Source organism: Schistocerca nitens, chromosome 5 (genome assembly GCF_023898315.1).
Source record: "Schistocerca nitens isolate TAMUIC-IGC-003100 chromosome 5, iqSchNite1.1, whole genome shotgun sequence".
NCBI classification, from domain to species: domain Eukaryota; kingdom Metazoa; phylum Arthropoda; class Insecta; order Orthoptera; family Acrididae; genus Schistocerca; species Schistocerca nitens.
In genome coordinates, this window is record NC_064618.1 from 299,100,750 (window position 1) to 299,119,836 (window position 19,087).

The window sequence follows — 19,087 nt, forward strand, 5'->3', positions numbered from 1 at the left end:
CTCAATATTCATAACTTTGACTTCACCAGTGTCACAAAGTCTTGGCGACTGACCCACTATGTGTGGAAGTCAGCCTGTGATGCCCCCTAGGCCTCTGTCAGAGTTTTATTGTTTCTGACGATTTATTATTACGTCTGTGTTGTTTTCTCTTAAGCTATGGCTGTGGTGGCTTATTTTATACATCAAATAATGTAGGCATTACATTCCACATTGGATTCCTCCCTTTTAAATTCAATGATTTGGCTGAAAGTGTAGCGAGAAAAACTCCACTTTGTTGATTAGACATACATCTTCCTGCAAAAAGCCATTTCTTTCCACGTTAAATAGCAACTTTTTGCTCTTAAAGGAAAACAACATTATTCGGTAAATACTGTACGTTACAAGATAATTGTAAATAAACTGTACTGTAATGTACCGTTTCGTACCTTCCAGGGTCCTTAGGAAACTAAAGTATTACAAATTTTGTAGTAGTTGTCGCTTTTTATGGCACTAAATAGATTCCCTATTGTAAAAACTATGCTAGAAATCAACACAAACATTAATATTCGTACTCATCTTATATCGTATTCAGATGTGTCGCTTGCTGGCCGCCTTGGGCGCTTCTGTCGCAGTGGGTAACAAAAACAAGACGTTGTGTCGCGACTGTTATCAGACTGTGATGGCACCACAATCGCATTTCTTTTGATGTTCCTTGGGCGTAACCCCCTATTGTTTATTCATTGTTTATCCGTCATTAAATACACTTCTCTGTATATTCAGGCGTAATAAAAGTTGTTCCTTTGTATTCTTGCATCTACATTTTAATTCCATAAACCTTAACAGGCTATGAGTCCAGTTTAATTCCAAAATGTCAAAATATTTGCAATGCTCTGAAGGTGCATCCGGAAATTAGGCTCTTTTCTCAACTGTTCTACCTTAATTTTATTCTGTCATGGTTCTGAGAGAGAATTGGTGCTGTAGATCTAATTTTGTAACAAAACTTTGTGGCAATATACAGAACCAGCCATCAATTGTGTCAATAGAATCACTGTGAAGTTTTGGTGGGATTTTATTTCAAGTCAAAGGTAGCTTTAAATCTCCAAAGGCAGAAATAAATTTTCTGCTTCCACTCACTGTAACATTTACATTCAGTGACTTGTTCAGTACAACTTATGCAATTTAAGCTGTATGTTGAAACTAGACGAATAAATTTCTATGTCTTATAGGCTTATTTAAAAAAAATATTGTTATTATACTACACGGTGGTTAAACGGATTTGCTGAAGGCTAGTATGAGACTCCTACCATGATGTTCACAATCATTTTCCAATGTACAAAATATTTATTTATGTAGCTGAAAATATAACTCATTTTACAGTCGTGACACTGTCTTGCTAAAGAATGCAATATGAGAACTTAGCCATCTAGTGCAGTTTTCGAAGCTCTTGTTAAAGGTGGAGCAAGGTGCATGCGGCCAGTAAAACAAACGGCTTTTAACTTTTCTGACTCTTCTGCCAGCTGGCATGACAGTGAGCCGTTAGGATGTTTCCACAGGTCGGGGGCTTGTAGGAGATACATGTGCAAGTTTTCATTGAACGTAGAGTCGTCATAATTGTCAAAGCTCAAAGCAAGGCCATAGTGTGCCAGCGCGAAGTAAAAATTAAAATCTCCAATGGAAGATCTCTGGTGTCTATGTGAATGTTTGTAAATAAAAGTGCTTGTGTTGAATTTTGTGGTTAGGGGTCGTGTTGGGTACATGGTAAGCGATTAAATGGCTTACTCTCGGAAACTTATTGTCAGTTGCCTACGAAAACAGTTGTCGAGGAAAAACTACCAATACTTACAGAAAAAGGCGTATTCAACGGCAGATGGTTAGTTCAGCAATGATTTCAAAGAGTACTGCATACAAATTCACTAGGCTCATCACTGATTCCAGAAATAAATAAGATATTTTTTTAAAAAGTTAATGAACATACCTCATTCTTAGTGATACTGTACAACTATAGAATGTTGTTCATTGTTGCCGTTTCGCATTAATGTTTGATAGGGTGCATCAGTATATTCCGAAAACAGCGCAGCTTCGCGTGCGTCAGGAACTAATAAAAATAAAAAATCATTTAATATTGTGATTGTAACAGAAGCATTGAAGTGACACAATCGAACTGCCATTTTAAAATGACAACTATTCCATTGCGGAAGTGACATGTTTGCTGTAAAATATAGTCACCAATTTTCCCTGAAACTTAAAGTAAGACCAATGAAAAAGCCATATAATCCGCTAGCTTTTGGTCAGAAGGTTTACAACAACACAGCATCATTATTGACGAGTGAAAGCCGACGAACGCTACTGTACGTTTCGCATGGCCCACTGTCACTAAAGGTTCTCCTTCATGACGGAATCGGCCAGAACATGCTGAAAGAAGGAGTTAACACGTGTGATGTTATTCGAGTTGGCAATTTTTGCACAGTTTGATCGAAGAATGGTATGGTATATTGTAGGTGCAATTGGCTTAAAAATAGGGCCTATCATGAAACTTTTTGGCAGATTAAAATTGTGGGCAGACCGAGGCTTGAATTCCGGGCCTTTGTTTTCTGTGGGCAAATGCTCCACGCCACTACGTCATGTCCTACCTGCCAAACTTCACAGAAGCCAGGACGGTTCATATCAACGCACACACCACTGCAAAGTGAAAAATTCTTTCTGGGAACATACTAGGGGCTGTGGTTAAGCCATGTCTCCACATTATAGTTTCTACCAAGAGTGCTAGTACCGCAGGTTTCACAGGGCAGCTTCTATGAAGTTTGGAAGGTGGGAGATGAGGTACTTGGCGGGGGTGAAAGCTCTGAGGACAGGTTGTGAGTTGGGCATAGGTAGCTCATTCAGTAGAGTACTTGGGCGCAAAATGCAAAGATCCTGAGTTCAAGTCTCGGTGTGACACACAGTTTTAATCTCCCATGTAGTTTCACATCAGTGCACACACTGCTGCAGAGCGAAAAATTCGTTCAGGGTCTGTTGCATCTGTCAGGATGATCATACACATTTGATAATCATTTAACCCCAGAACACTAAAGGAGAAAAAAATAAATTTTTACTAAACCATAGTAAATTTTACTAGGCTATTCCATATTTTATTCAAAGAAAGTCATAATTTATAGCTTAAACACCAATTAATTACGATTATAAGGCCTTCAATGGTATGTCCCACACAAAAAAGTACAAAATTACTTTTTTTACACCCAATGCTGACAATACCAGATCGTAGGGAACTGTGAATTGGTATCAACTGCAATCATAAATTTTATGAGGGTTTAGTACTCTAGGGTTAATGTTCTGTGTGATTCATAAAGGAGTGTCTCATCAACACACTTTCCTATGCCTTATATGCATTCCTACAATTTCATTTGGAATGACATATTAAATTTTATATATGCAGGCTGAAGTGGTGAGTTAACATTTTTGCCAAGACGGGGAAATTGAACTGGGTCTCCTGCTAATTAGGCAGGTGTGTTAGCTACCTTAGAATAGCAGTTCGCACAGCTGCACGGATTAACCTGGCATGCAACCCACATTGATCCTCACTCTCACTGCTGTCTCAATCTACTTTAAATTCCCCCTTGCACACAAACAGAATTGTTGAGGCTCTCCGTGTTCTGGAATAGCACCTCAGCATCGAACATAGCTGGGGGATCCAGCCTGAAACACAGGTGCAGGTACTTATATAAATGAAATGACACAGTTTCAGAAACTTTATGGGTCTCATACAGATATGATTTTGTGTAGATAGATTGAAGTGCTGAGTGAAAATTTGTACCAAGGCACCTTGGTACAAATTTTTACCTTCAGCTTCAGTCTATATACATGAAATCATATCTGTATGAGACCAAGGAACCACCATACAAATTTTCCCTTGCTACTTCAGTCTATATACATAGAATCATATTTGTATGAGACCAAGGTACCTTGGTGCAAATTTTCACTTGCCGCTTCAGTCTATATACAGAAAATTATGTCTATATGAGGCCCATAAAGTTATTTGTTTAAGTGCCTGCACTTGGGTTTCAGGCTGGGTCCCCCATTTATGTTCAATCCTGAGGTGCTATTCCAGAACATGGAGAGTCTCAGAAATTCTGTTCAGGTGCAAGGGGGAATTTAAAGTAGGCTGTGGCAACAGTGAGAGTCATGTCGAGGAGGCAGAAGTGCCAGGATAATCTGTGCAGTTGTGTGAACCACTGTGCCAAGGTACCCTAGTGGCTAATGCACGAGCCTAGGATACCTGGGTTCGATTCCCGGCCTTCGTACACATTTTTTACTCACTGCTACAGCCTGTATACATAAAATCATATCTGCATGAGACCAGCCTCTGAAATTGTCATTTCATGACATGTTAAATGTCAAAGTCATTCCCATTTCAGTGAACCATAAGATACAGTACCATCCTACACATTTTCTAAGTTACCTATTTTTAAGATGAGCAAAGTACTGGACACTAATTGATGCCTGTGGCTAGTGGTTATTGAGTGTCATTGACTCTACTATCACATTCAGCAAAGGCAGTCAAAACATAGAGATCTTGTATGGCCCAGCACAGCTGCAATAGATATGTGCACACCTTTTCACTTCTTGTCAGTCATCAGTGTCATTTATCAGATACAAGAATGTGACAGCAGCATTTTTCTGTGCATTTTATTGCCTTGTTTATGTACTTTCTCCACCATTCTACCATATACACAAATATTTTGTGATATTGTACTTCAGTAATAAATAAATCCTTTAAAATACATTATACAGTGTGCTTCTGTACCAGTATCCGAGATAAAACACTCAGATTACAAAGAATAATCAACAAGATGAGCCTATAATTACAATACACAGGTATTAACTGAATATCAGGCAATGGGAAAATATGATTTTATAGGGCTAAAGCAACGTCTCTGAAATGCTCCCATTAATATCCATGGAAAAGGTGTCAGGTATGTAATTTGGAATTCCAGTTGTGGTGGAGACATATTTGTCAGCTACAGATTGGTTGAGCTTTCTTGAGAATGTATACACAAGAGACCAGGGCCAACTGTTGTATGCAATTCTAGCAACAGTGATCATAACATAAATAAATGAACGAGGATACAAAGCATTGTAGAAATGAGCAAAAAAATCTACGTTTGATTGCAAACTTGACATCGAAATATTTGTAATGGGAGCTGGAAACATTTATTTTAGATAAGGGCCTTGCAAAATGCCTCTAATATACAGTAAAACTGAGTAGTTGATCACACTTTACAGTAATATGTAACTAGAAAATAAATAAGCATGGCAGATCACCATGGCATATCAGTAGCATTAGGAAGCTTATTAAATGAAAACACTTGCTTTACAACAGATATAAAGCAAAGTGTAAATCTATAGATAGGCAGATGTGATGCAACACAGTGGAATCAGCAACTGGCGTAACAATGTCCTATTAAGAAGCTCATCTAAACATACATTATGAGTCTATAATATACTGGGGGTATAAGATAATGTTACAGAACAAAACATTTTGCTCTCTAGCATCCAGCATGGTTTCTGATCAAAACTATCAGCTGAAAAGTCAACTTGTGCCCCTTACCCAACGCAGTTTAGAGCCATGCGTAAAGGAACCTTGTTTTCTCTCTCTCTCTCTCTCTCTCTCTCTCTCTCTCTCTCTCTGTGTGTGTGTGTGTGTGTGTGTGTGTGTGTGTGTGTGTGTGTGTGTGTGTGTGTGTGTGTGGATTGAGATCATCTTAAAGAGACAGAATGTAGTGTGTTGTCAGTGAAAACTGGCTGTTGGAGCATCATGGGATAAGTGGTTAATGCTAAGGCACTGAGCATGCACTCAGGAGCTGCAATGTTCAAATCCCTGTCTAGCTATCCAGATTTGATTGTTCTGCAGCTTCCTGAAATCTTTCTTCCTCAAACTACCTAGAATATGAAGATAATAGAACCTTGTAGGTCAGCATCCCATTGTATTTAGTATTTAAGCACATATCACAATTCTTCTTCTGTAGCGCTACCATTCTTTGTGACCTTTGGCTTCTTCGTTTATTTTCCTCTACGCTTCTTGGTTTTTTCAATTGTTTTCCATCCCTGGACTCCTTTGCTGGTGAGAGAGATGCTCCGTTACATCATCAATCCACTTTCTTCTAGGTCTCCCCTTTTGGTCTAGTAGCATGGATGATACTTTTCATCATTTTCTGTTGTATTCTATCCTCTGCTATTCTCTCTCAATGTCCTAGCTATTATGTTCATTGTGATTTGACAAATGTTACTATCTCTCTTCCTTGTATTAATGCTTATTACTCAGTGTAACAGTTTATCCTCTGGTCTTCTTCCTCCCTCATTGGGCCATACATTTTACGTAGTACTTTTCACACATAGGTTCTTAAAGCATTTTCATCATCTTCTGTCAGTGTCCGTACCTCGGACCCATGTGTGACAACCAGGTGAACTAGGGAGTTATGTACTAAGAATTTCATTCTTCTTATAAAAAGACTGTTTTCGAAGAGTTGTAGAGCTGCAAAGTAAGCTGTGCTCTCTGCTTGTATCCTTTCCTGTATAGCCTTTCAGATGTTGTTATCATTGGGTATTAAGCCTTCCAGGTAACTAAAAGATGAAACCCCTTTGAAGTACTTCCCATTTATATTTAGATTTTTGGGGGTTCTTCTGGCCTCAGAGCATGACATTACTATACATTTTGTTTTATGTTTATTTGTGATGAAGCTGATTTTTAAAACTTCTGTTTCCATTGCCAGGTATTTCTGTAAGTGTGTTAGAATCTCTTCATACTATTGCTATGTCTTCAGCATATTTACATAACTGGCTGGTTTTCATGGATATGGTGCCTCTTTTATTGATTTTATTTACCATGCTGTGCAGGGATATATGTTTAATATGACACTGGAGAGACTGTCACCATGCTTCACTCCTTTATTTATTAAAGATGAATCTTTCATTTGTCCTGTTGAATATCTATACTTTAGCTCTTGACTCTGTCAGTGCGATTCCGATTGGATTTAATAGTCTAGCCAACTTCCCTTGGCGCTCTGTATAATTCTTGCCACCTGATGCTGTCAAAGGCTGATTTGAAATCAATGAGTAGGAAGTGTAGGTCTATATTATGCTCATAGAAATTTTCCATCAGTTTTCTGTTCGCAAGTACTTGATTAGTTGTTCCTCTGTCTGGTTGAAAGTGACACTGATGTTCCCCATGTATGCCTTCCGTGCATTTCCGAATCCTTTGATTTAGTAAACATATGATGACCTTTTAAGCCATGCTTAGTAGTGTTATACTTCAGTAGTTTTCATATGCAGTTCTATCTCCTTTCTTATAAACGGGGATTATTGTTTCAATTTTCCAGTTATCTGACATGATTTCAGTTTCCCATATGTCTGATATTAGTGTATGCACTTCCTTTATTACAACCTTGTAATTTATATGTTTAGAGGAACACAGTGAATCATTGGGTGATACTAACTCTCTACCCGTTAAAAGATTTAAAGAATTAGGTCCTTCTGAATACATAAAAAAAAAAATCCAGATTGTAGTAACAGAATGGAGATGAAGTATCAGAATGGGTTTCTAATTATAAATAGTAAAAAAAAAAAAAAAAAAAAAAAAAAAGTTCTAAAAACTGGCGCCAGAGGAAGGATTATGAAATCGGCCAAAAAGGCTAACAAATGGTGCTGTATAATTTTGAGACAGTTCCACAATGCTCATATTTATTAAAGTGGTGGAGACATGCACAGATTAATACAGTTGGAAACAAATGAACTTCAAGAACAGTTACGGGCTGATGATGCCACTGACAGAAGAAAGAAAATAATAAAGTGAAGAGCTTCAGTTACCAGAATGTGAACTGAGATATGTAATAATTTATTTTCCCATTAATGACCGCTGCTCCTACAGGTATGATGGTTTTGGTAGTTTTTCAGTTTCAGCAAGATGCTGCTTGCTGGGCTGTTAGATGCATCTGAAACTATTGTTCCAGATCATCATCTCAGATTGTTCTTTGGATGATTTCTACGACTAGTGAGAACTGAAGTTGTGAACATAGTTAATCAAAGCTACACTACCAAGAAAAACAGTTACAATCAGTCATTAAATTTAATATCCATAACAGGACTGCTTCATTTCTGTGTTTATTGACATAACATCCAGTATAAATATGTTGGACAAAGCTCTGGTAGAATACAAATAATACACATATGCCCTGGGCAGTGAACAGGCAATGCCAGGATTGCAATTTGGTTATGAACTGGGGTGAGTGGTTACGTTGGGGTGGCTGGGTGCATGGGGAAAGAGGCAGGAAACAGGAGGAAGCAGATGAGGAGGAGTAGCTGTTGGATTGGAAGGAAGCATCAGGTATGTAGGATAGTAACATGGAAGGGAGAGGTAGCAGGTGCGTGGGCTGAGAATGTGAAACTTGGGCACCAGAGACAATGAGGTCATGTAGCGCACAGCAATAATGACATGAAGGCTTGAATAGAGAGGTGGTGACTGTTGGGCAGAGTGTGTGGGATGTGGGTGTAGTGGGTTAGTGGAGATGGAGGCCAGGAGGATTACAGGAGCAAGGAATATGTTTCAAGGCTAATTCCCATCTCCATTGTTCCAAAAACCTTGTACGGGACGGAAGGAATCAAGATGGCATGATTTGTGAAGCAACTGTTTATTTTGAACTTGTTGTGTTCTGCTAATGAGTGAGCAATCTTTTCTTGCCCACAGTTTGACAGTGGCCATTCATTCTAGTGGACAACTGGTTGATGATCATGCCCGCATAAAATGCTGTGCAGAAATTGCAGCGGAGCTAGCATATGACATGGCTGCTTTCACAGGTGTTCCTGCTCTGATGGAGTAGGGTAAGACACAACAGTTTTCAAAATGCAAGCACTGATAGTCATTAGTGGGCCTGATTTGGACAGAAGTGTGCACTGAGCCATCGGAGAGATGGAGGTCAGTGTCCAGGAAGGTGGCACCTTGGGCTGAGGAGGACCAGGTAAGCAGATTGGGAAAATGTGTTATGGAATGAGGAGAGCATGTCTTTGGCTCTTAATCTTTCTCCTTTGAGGGAAAGATACATAAACAGATCCATAGCACACCCATAGGCATCCACATGCACCCTTCTATGCCAACCAGTTAATGGACCGTCTAGAGGAAACCTTCCTAGCCTTCCAAACCCCTTGTATGATTAAGGTTCATTGATGATACCTTCATGGTCAAGAGGCCAGGAAAATGTGTTATGGAATGACGAGAGGATTCTTTGGCTCTTATGAGTGAAAGATAAACAAACAGACCCATGGCGCACCCATAGGCACCCACATTGCACCAATCTGCCAACCAGTTTATGGCCCATTTAGAGGAAACCTTCCTAGCCTTCCAAAGCCCCAAACCCCTTGTATGATTAAGGTTCATTGATGATACCTTCATGATCTAGAGGCCAGGTCTTTGACTATCTATTATCATGCCTGGAAATGAGGGACATCCTTCCAACCCCTGCTAAAGTGATATTCTGTTGGCCACCCAACCTACACAACATCCTTGCTCATTCCTATGTCACTCCTACTCCCAGCCTTTTGCCCAAGGACTCATATTCCTGTGGAGGACCCAGGTGCAAGACCTGCCATATCCACCACTCTGCATATCCTTCCCTTGTCCTATCACAACCTTATTCTATACCATTAGCAGCAGGGCCACATAACAAAGCAACCATGTCATATACTAGCTCATTTACAATTTATGCACATTTTTATGTGAGCATGACCACCAAATACAAAGGCTATCCACAAAGTACATTACGTTTTGGAATTAAAAATAAATAAAGTATTGGAATATTTTTAATTATATACAGATGAAAGCCACACTTAAATACTACTTTTCTACATAGTTGCCATTTAAATTAAGGCACTTATCGTAGCGATGGACGAGCTTGGAAATTCCTTCGTCGTAAAATTCGGCCACCTGCGCCTTCATCCACGTGGTTACCTCTTCTTGAAGCTGGGCGTCGTCATCAAAATGCTGCAAAGCCAACCACTTCTTCATTGCTGGGAATAAGTGGAAGTCACTCGGTGCCAGGTCGGGACTGTACGGTGGATGAGGAAACAACTCCCACTTAAAAGATTCGAGAACTTCACGAGTGGCATTTGCCGTGTGGGCCCAGGCGTTGTCGTGAACCAGCAAGATCTTTGAGCCCAACTTTCCCCTGCACTTGTTTTGTATTGCTCTTTTGAGGTTGTGCAGAGTTTGGCAATACCTTTGAGAGTTTATTGTAGTGCCTCTTTCCAGGAAATCCACAAAAATCACACCTTTTCTGTCCCAAAAGACAGTCACCATCACCTTCCTTGCCGACGTTGTCTGCATGCATTTCTTGGGTTTTTGGGGGGAATTTGTGTGCCCCCACTGCATTGACTGTAATTTTGTCTTGCAGTTCACATGCTTAACTCATGTTTCGTCACCAGTAATAATACGATTGAGTAATGAGTAACCATCTTTCTCGTAAGCGTCCAAAAAGTTAACGCTGCAGCCATTAGCTGATTTTTGTGAATCTCTGTCAAGATTTTTGGCATCCATCTTGCACAAAACTTGTAACCAAGCTTTTCGGTAATGATTTTGACAACAAACTTCGTGAAATTTGTGGAAAACTCATAGAGAGTTCTGTTATTGTGAAATTACGGTTTTCACGGACCGCAGCATCGACTTTTTCGACAAGTTCGGCAGTCACTATGCTGGGTCTTCCACTTCGCTCTTTGTCGTGAACGTTAGTCCGGCCATTTTTAAATTTTATGACCCATTGACGCACTCCACCTTCAATGATTATGTTGTCCCCATACACTTCACAAAGCTGCCGATAGATTTCTATCGGTGTACAGTTTTTTGCAGTCAGAAACCTTATTACAGCACACACTTCACACTTCGCGGCATTTTCAATTAATGCTGACATTTCAAACTGTCACAGTAAGTCAACGGAGTACAGCACGAACCTCTCACTAGCACGGCAGGATGCCGGCTGAGCGGCGGAATGCCATGACACCAAGATGGCCACGCTAGCCCTGCCCCTAATGGACAAAAACGAAAACGTAATGTACTTTGTGGATAGCCCTCGTAACTGTCCACGAAAAGAATGGCCACCACCCAAAGGATTCATCTGAAAGCTAGCAAGTTTTCATTCTTTTTTTGTATGCCTGTTGACAACTCAATACTTATACTACTTGGTGAGTGGTCTCCTTTACTCCTAAATTGGTGACACAACATCCAATATTTCAACCACATCAGGCTAAGAAAATACTGCAAGAAGACATATACTTTGGGTTTCCTAATCTGCTGTTGATATTCTGTAACATATTAATGGCCCAAGATTCTAATAATCTGTACCTCCTTAGGCAGCCACAGTACTATAACCACCTACTCTCTCTGATGAGTATCTTCTGCCAATACAGCGTAAGGTCACCGGATTACAGTGTGTTTGCTTGTCTGTCCTGCTGTCTCATTTGTGCACCCATAGTCTGCTCACTTTAAGCGTATTAGATGAGAGCCTTGTGAAACCCTCTGCTTCAGATACCCCGTTCCATATTTGCCCTCCCTGCTTATTATAATATTGGAGATAGGCTTACAGCCTTTTTAATTAGGCTTTACAGTGCCCCCTCTTTTCAGTGTCTACTGGGAGTAGTTCCTAATTACAAAAACAGACATAAAAAACTCTAGTATCAGACACTGGAGGTGTGTGAGATTGGTTAGTCTCTAGATGTATCATGATAAATCAAAAGAGAAACATAGCTTAAAATTACATTTTTTGCACCCATTGACATATAAGATAATATAAATTCACTTTTTTATCGATCTACCTAGTTGACTGTACTGACAGAATGCTTTGTACTGTAGTTACCAAGTACTCTCCTTTAATGTTGCAACAATATGAGAGGCATCACTCAAAAGAAAATCTACAACCTATGCTTTTCTGAGGTCAGTCTCTTGCACAACAGAACTAAACAATCTAAGAAAATATTTTCAAAATAAAACAGCTTAAGCTCTGTGATTCCTCCCTTGCATACCATGTAGTATCTACTCATACTCCCCTTGATAAACCTCTTCCTAAAAGAAGAAAGACAGAATAATGTAATTACACTTTATCAATGTATGTCTACCATGAAGACTGGAGCTCTTCCAACTGAAGAAAGATACAAAAATATGATCTTATAAACACACACATCTGACATCTAAGCTCACCATGTGCACATTATCCAGAGACAAAAAAGCATATTGAAAATAATAATGTGGTAACTCTCCAAACATAGCCACCTTTCTCAGACAGTTGTCCTTTCAATATGTCTGTGTTTTCAAGGGAAGGCCATACCTCATCTGCTGTCCATGCCCAGTCTATCAAAGCATACCCCTGGATTCAGATTGGCAGCTTCTCAGAAACTGTGAATAAGGTCTTCTTTCCTCCTTGTACCACACTCTATCAGTAAGTTGCAAAAGAAATCTTTTCCATATTCCCAACCAGGACTGGTAACTTTTATCATGTATGTATGTTCTACCAGCAGTGTTCTTGCTTCCTCTCTGACCAGACTTGTTTCTTAAATTTTTTGGCGCATTCAAGTAAAGTTGGAGGAGTGGCATTTAAATACTCCCACTACTAATTCTATCTCTCCTGCTAAATTGGAAGAGTTTATTTTGGATTTTTGGCCCTTTTTTTGTTCTGCTAAGCGAGGTGGTGCAGTGGTTGGCACACTGGACTTGCATTCTTGAGGACCACGATTCAACTCCGCATCCAGCCATCCTGATTCAGGTTTTCCATGATTTTCCCTTGCCTAATTGGTTAGGATTGATGACCACACTGTTTGGTCCCCTCCTACAATTCAACCAACCAACCACCCTTTTTTTTGTTTTCATAGTCTTTAAAATTGTTGTGAGAAATTGGTTGGCTGTAGTTATCTGTTCTCTGCAAAATCTTAAAGATTACCCTTTCTGCAAAATGCATCTTGCCATACTTTGTTGTAATTACTGTCTCTGTCCCTGGCCTGCTTGTTTCTCTTTTCTTATTTTTTCCACCAGATGCTATAGTTTCTGTTATTTGCCTTAAATTTTCTCTGTCTCAGCTCTCAGGTTGTGCATTATGTGTCACTCTCGTAGTTATTTATTCATTCATTGTTGTGTTCTGTAGATGAACATTTAGGCTTGGGGTTGTTTTGGGGGAAGAGACCAGACAGCAAGGACATCGGTCTCATCGGATTAGGAAAGCAAGTCGGCCATGCCCTTTCGAAGGAACCATCCCGGCATTTGCCTGGTGCGATTTAGGGAAATCACGGAAAACCTAAATCAGGATGGCTGGACACGGGATTGAACTGTCGTCCTCCCGAATGCGAGTCCAGTGTGCTAGCCACTGCGCCGAACATTTAAGGGTGTGAAATAAATCAAGATATACTTTAACAGAGACAATACATTGAAACTTAGTCTGCATATTATTTTAATAATAAGCTATCACTATAATGCTTCATGAATCCAAATTCTAGATAATTTGTAGAAAGAATGGCTAATGAGGTACATTTTAATTTTCTTTTGAACTGATTAAGATTCCCAGTTTGTTGGTTTATGTTAGATGGGACCCTGATGAATACCATTACAGCAGTGTTCATAACCTCACTCTGAACCATAGACCAGGAGGAAAAATCTACATGAAAATTATTTTTGTATCATATTTTAGGACTGTGTATATTACAGTTCAGCTGAGCTGGTTTTTCTTATCAGCTACAGATACCATTAAAGAGCAAATGTATTGGAAATTAGTGTAAGAATTCTAATATCCATAAAAAGGCCCTCTGCAAGATGTTTGGTTATCAGTTTTACACAATATTTGTACTGGTTGCTTCTGTGGAATAAATATTTTATTTAGTTAGGGTTCATTTCCACAGAACATAATTCCATGAGACAGTATGTCCCCCCACCCTCTTAAACCAATCAACCAACCAGTGAGGAGGGAAAATATCCAAAATAAGCAAACACTCTTGCCTTTAAGCCAACTCAGTGACAGATACTCCTAAGGGCAAAAAATAATAAACCAAGTTTCTTGATTTAGTTTGTCTATGTAATGACTATTTTAACATGTTACTCAGCTGAATGATAATGAGGTTTCCACACAGTGTTTCATTGGGTGCATAATCATTAATGTCTACTTGTGGTGCAAGCAGGGAATTTTCATATGTTTGAGTGAGATTAAAACTTAAACAGTTTGCTGTGAACCAGTGATAGGCTTATTCAGCTAAAACCTGAACTGTATCTGGTAAGGTTGAATTTGGACCCTTGATTAGTATGTTTGTGTCACCAGAAAATGTTACCGTTTTAAATGCTTTTTTCTCCCATGTTTACTCATTCAGTTACCTCATCCCTAAGCATTTTACTTTTCTCCTCCTTATCTTTTCTCTCCTTTTTTCAATTTTCCCACCCCCATCCCCGTCACCCCATCCTTTCCTTTTTGGTATCTTTCTTTCTGCTCTCTACCCTCTCTTTCCTTCTCCCTCTCTTCCTCCTCTTGCACTCTTTCTTTCTGTCATTTATTTTCTTCCCTCACTTTCCATAACCGTCTACTGTCCCCTGTCCAATTATCTCTTCTCTTCTGTCTCTCTCTTTTTCTACCCTAGACAAAATTATCTGTATGTTTACTCCTGTATTTCTTTTCTCACTGCTTACTTACTTCTTTCTAACTTTTGTAAATGGAATTCTTTTCTTTTCCATTGCTTCCTGCCTCCTTCCACTACTGATTGAGCTCTCTTTCATTTCACTTAATGCTCTGTTCATCTGTTCACATACATAATCACCTCATTCCATATTATCAAAATCAAATGTGTGGTTCTCTTATTTCCATTCATTGTTCATGTTGTCATGCAGATACCACGCAAAGTCTGTTCAAGCCTATTGTCATCAGCATAGCTCATCAAGTGTAACTCCTCAATTTTATATTACTTATTTACATCACTTAGCTCTGGAGACAAGTCCCCAGAGCCTTCTTTACTTGAGCTCCACTAATGGCTTGCTTGGGTTGCAGCCACCTTCTTACCTGGCCCATGCAGGGTGCTGACCGTGTCATTCTCTGCAGTTTTGTAAACACCTGTATCTCAGATAATTGATGTAGATTTAAGGGTTACTCGCCCCAATAAGAAATTTGTGATATGAAAATGAATTTAATATCGACACAAAGTGGCTCTCTTGACTAACATCCCAGAAGATTCACTTAATCTGCTCATTAAGTGATGTACGTACACAAAAAACTTCCATAATTAATAAACTCTGTCTGAACAGGCTTTGCAAGGTCCAACGATACCAACTGGCCATCGTGTCATCTTCAGCCAACAGGCATCTCTGGATGCAGATATGAAGGGGCATGTGATCGCCACACCACTCTCCCAGCTGTTGTCAGTTTCCATGACTAGAACTGCTACTTCGCAGCAAGTAGCTCCTCAATTGGCCTCACAAGGGCTGAGTGCACCCCACTTGCCAACAGCACTCAGCAGACCCAGACAGTCACACTTCCAAGTACTAGCCAAGTCCAACCATGCTTAACTTCAGTGATCTGATGGGAACCAGAGTTACCAATGCGGCAGGGCTGTTGGCATAATTAACCAGAACTCTGATAAATTATGAGCATGGGAAGTAAAAGTTACACTATTAATAAAAACAGCTATAATCAAATATTAAGTTTAACATAAATGTGCTCACTAGTTCTAATATTATGTTTGAGAAGTCATCTAATTCTTCTGCAACATCAAGAAACATACTTAAGAAAGTTACTTAAACACATACTTCGGTTTTCCAAATTTGCTGTCAAACCCTCTAAAACGTAAAGAGCCTATGGTTCTACAGTATTTTATTTCCTCATTACTCAACCTATCCTCCTCCACCCAATTCCTTCACTATTGACTATCTGACACACACAATCAAATATGCATTATTCATAAAGGGATCTTGCAAACAGGTGTTGCAGATGAACAGGCATGTTCTGCCATCGTAGATTTCTGAAAGGCGTTTGAAACTTGACCATTTTATCAGATAATAATCAAGATACAATCATATGGAACATCTTCACAGATATGCAGTTGGCCCAATGAATTTTTGACTGACAGAACACAGTACATTGTACTGGATAGCAAATATTCAACAGTGATGAAAGTGAAATTGGCCATGCCCAAGGAAGCATAATAGGAACACTGGTGCGACCATACAAAATACACATAAGCAGTGTATCAGAGAGCATCAGCAGCACTATCAAATTGCTCACTGATGATGCTGATGTCATTATTAAATCACAAAGAAATGAAGATAGACTTGTACAAAATTTCCTCTGGATGTAATGACGGGCAGCCCTCCTTACATGTGGGTAAATACAAGATAATGCATATCACAAAATAACACCATAATATCCTGAAATATTAGTGGCAAAATCTAGAGTTTGTCACATTATTTAAATATTTAGTTGTAGTATTTACAAGAAATTTTAAATGAGATGAAAATTTTAAATCCATAATCGGTACAAGAACTGAAGGACTGAAATTTGTTGTAAGAGTTCTGTGAAAATGGAAAGCATCTCTAAAGGAAATCACATAGAAGACACTAGTACGACTAGTTCTAGAGTATACATCAAGCCTTTGGAGTTGTTATCAAGTAGGAATGACAGTATAAACATCAGAAGAACTCAGAGATACACTACTATGACTGTAACAGGTTCATATAGCTCATATAAAATTGTTAATAATGTAGGAGTAAAGGTAACAACTCACCCAAATAGTGGAGACACTGAGTCACAGAGACACACACAAACATGACTGCAGCTTGACTGGGATCAGCGGTTGTGTGGGGTGAAGTGAGAGAGTGGAGAAAGGAGGCAGGGAGTGGGAGGGACCTTTGGGGAAAATTGGCTAATAGCTTGGAGGGAGACAGCAGTTGCATGAGATAGGAGTTGGGTCAGCACGTGATGATAGTGATGATGATGATGATGATAATGAAATGGGCTAGTGGGCTGCTATAGGTGATGAAACAGGAAGGGGAGGCTGTAGGGACGAGGTGAGTAAAGTTATGGTGCTGGGGCAGGAGGAGGTGCATGTGGCTCTAGCTCAAAAAAAGGATTTCTCTGAAAGCTAGCAAGTTGTCAGTTTTATTTATGTGTATGTTGTCAACTCAGTGCCTCTACTATTTGGTGAGTTGTTACCTTTACTCTTAAATTATGTACATTGTATTATGACTCATTGTTATAATATTCATATATATTGTAGTGGGGATGTTCAGATATTTACAGGGTGACAATTATTGAGCTATATGAAAAAAACATAAATTAGTTACAAACTATGGTGTGCAGACACTTTATTAAACATTTAATTGTCACTACAGATATTTGGATTTAGGTTATGACATGTTTGAAATGCCTGCCATCATTGGCAATGATTTGGCGCAGACGAATAATGAAATTCTTCATGACCTGCTGAAGTGTCAGAACTTCGATGCTGTTTATGACCTCCTGAATGGCTGTTTTCAGCTCAGCAAAGGTTTTGGGGTTGTTGCTGCACACTACATCTTTAATATAGCCCCACAAAAAGGAGTTGCATGTGTTCAGATCTGGAGAACACAGCGGCCAATTGAGGCCACTGCCAGTGGCCTCTGGGTACCCCAGAGCTAGAATGTGGTCCCCAAAGTGCTCCTCCAAGACATCAGATACTCTCCTGCTTTGATGTGGTCAAGCTCCGTCATGCGTGAACCACATCTTGTCGAAATCAGGGTCACTTTGGATAATGGGGATGAAATCATCTTCTAAAACCTTCACATACTGTTCTGTAGTAACCATTCCATCAAGGAATGTCGCGCCAATTATTCCGTGACTGGACAATGGACACCACACATTCATCTGCTGAGGGTGAAGAGACTTTTCGATCATGAAATGCGGATTCTCAGTACCCCAAATACGATAATTTTGCTTATTGACCAGTTCTGTGGACAACAGTGTTGACGAAACACAACCTCTGTTCCATGGCCCTGGGGATTAATGGCTCATGGTATTGAATTTTGTATGGGAAGAGATGCAAGTCTTCAACAATTTCTCAGTGTCTCCCGGTTGATTCTCACCTGTTGTGCAGCTCGTCTGATTGATTTCCTGGAGCTGATTTGAAACACAGCACATATCTTCTTGATGTTATCAGGCATTTCCACACATTTTGGATGACCAATATTGCCAATACTGTCATCATAAACACTACCCGTTCTCTCAAACTTGTGAATCAGATTCTTGATTGTTAGCACACTTGGACCAGCTGTCTTCAGCTTGAACTTGGTCACAAACTTCCTGTGAGCCACAGTTGGGCTGTTATTGCATGCATTGCATAGTAGGCCTTCACAAGCACTATATGCTCAGGCACTCTGTACCATGATATTTTCTCATGCAAATGGCTGACAACAACAAGGTGCGTACACATTCACACTAATTGCCATCATGGCCCACCGACAACCTTGCAGTTTGAACATTCTAACACAAACCGTTCAGAAGTTATGATGATTTTATTTCATATAGTTCAATAATGGTCACCCTGTAAATGCAAATTTTTGGGAGAATGGCAGTGGTGTTTCCATGAAAACATGTTTGTTGAATTACGGAATGGGTATTGAGGAAGACTGTTCAACATTTCTGTTGTCACTGTCATATATGTCACACAAGGATTCTGAGAATAAGATATTATAGATTACGGTGCATAGAGAGACATATAAACACCAATTTTTCCCCTCAGTCAGTTGCATTGTTAGCTGCAACAGGCAGAAGATGTGCTTTGTTGGTGTTGCACATTTTACCGATTTTAATTGAGATAAACTCATGCTGCATTGTTCTTCTTCAGCATGCCAGTGTAGAAGTGTGCACAGAATCAGCTAAATGAAAAATCTGTGCAATGCACACTTTTATTTGTATGCAGAGGGATTGAGAAAAATGTAGATGCTCTTTGATAGTTAATATCTTTGCAATTTCATGAGGTAACATAGTCCACTGTTTTTCTCAACAGATCGTGGTGTGCGTTTTCCAGCAGATGACAGTGCACCAATGAATACAGTAAGATTGTCGTCTGAACAATGCAC

General features: G+C 39.5%; 1 protein-coding gene across 2 annotated transcripts in view; it reads left to right on the forward strand.

Moving 5' to 3' along the window:
* The first annotated feature begins 1,567 nt into the window (after positions 1-1,567).
* Positions 1,568-19,087, forward strand: part of LOC126259874 (probable enoyl-CoA hydratase echA8) — an 85,692-nt gene continuing 68,172 nt past the window's right edge. Inside the window, exon 1 of one of the 2 annotated variants that reach the window (XM_049956934.1) lies at positions 1,568-1,849. In XM_049956934.1, the coding sequence (XP_049812891.1) occupies positions 1,750-1,849 (100 nt within the window). In that variant the 5' untranslated portion in view covers positions 1,568-1,749. The remainder of the gene's footprint in view (positions 1,850-19,087) is intronic. The other variant, XM_049956935.1, reaches the window with a different exon arrangement.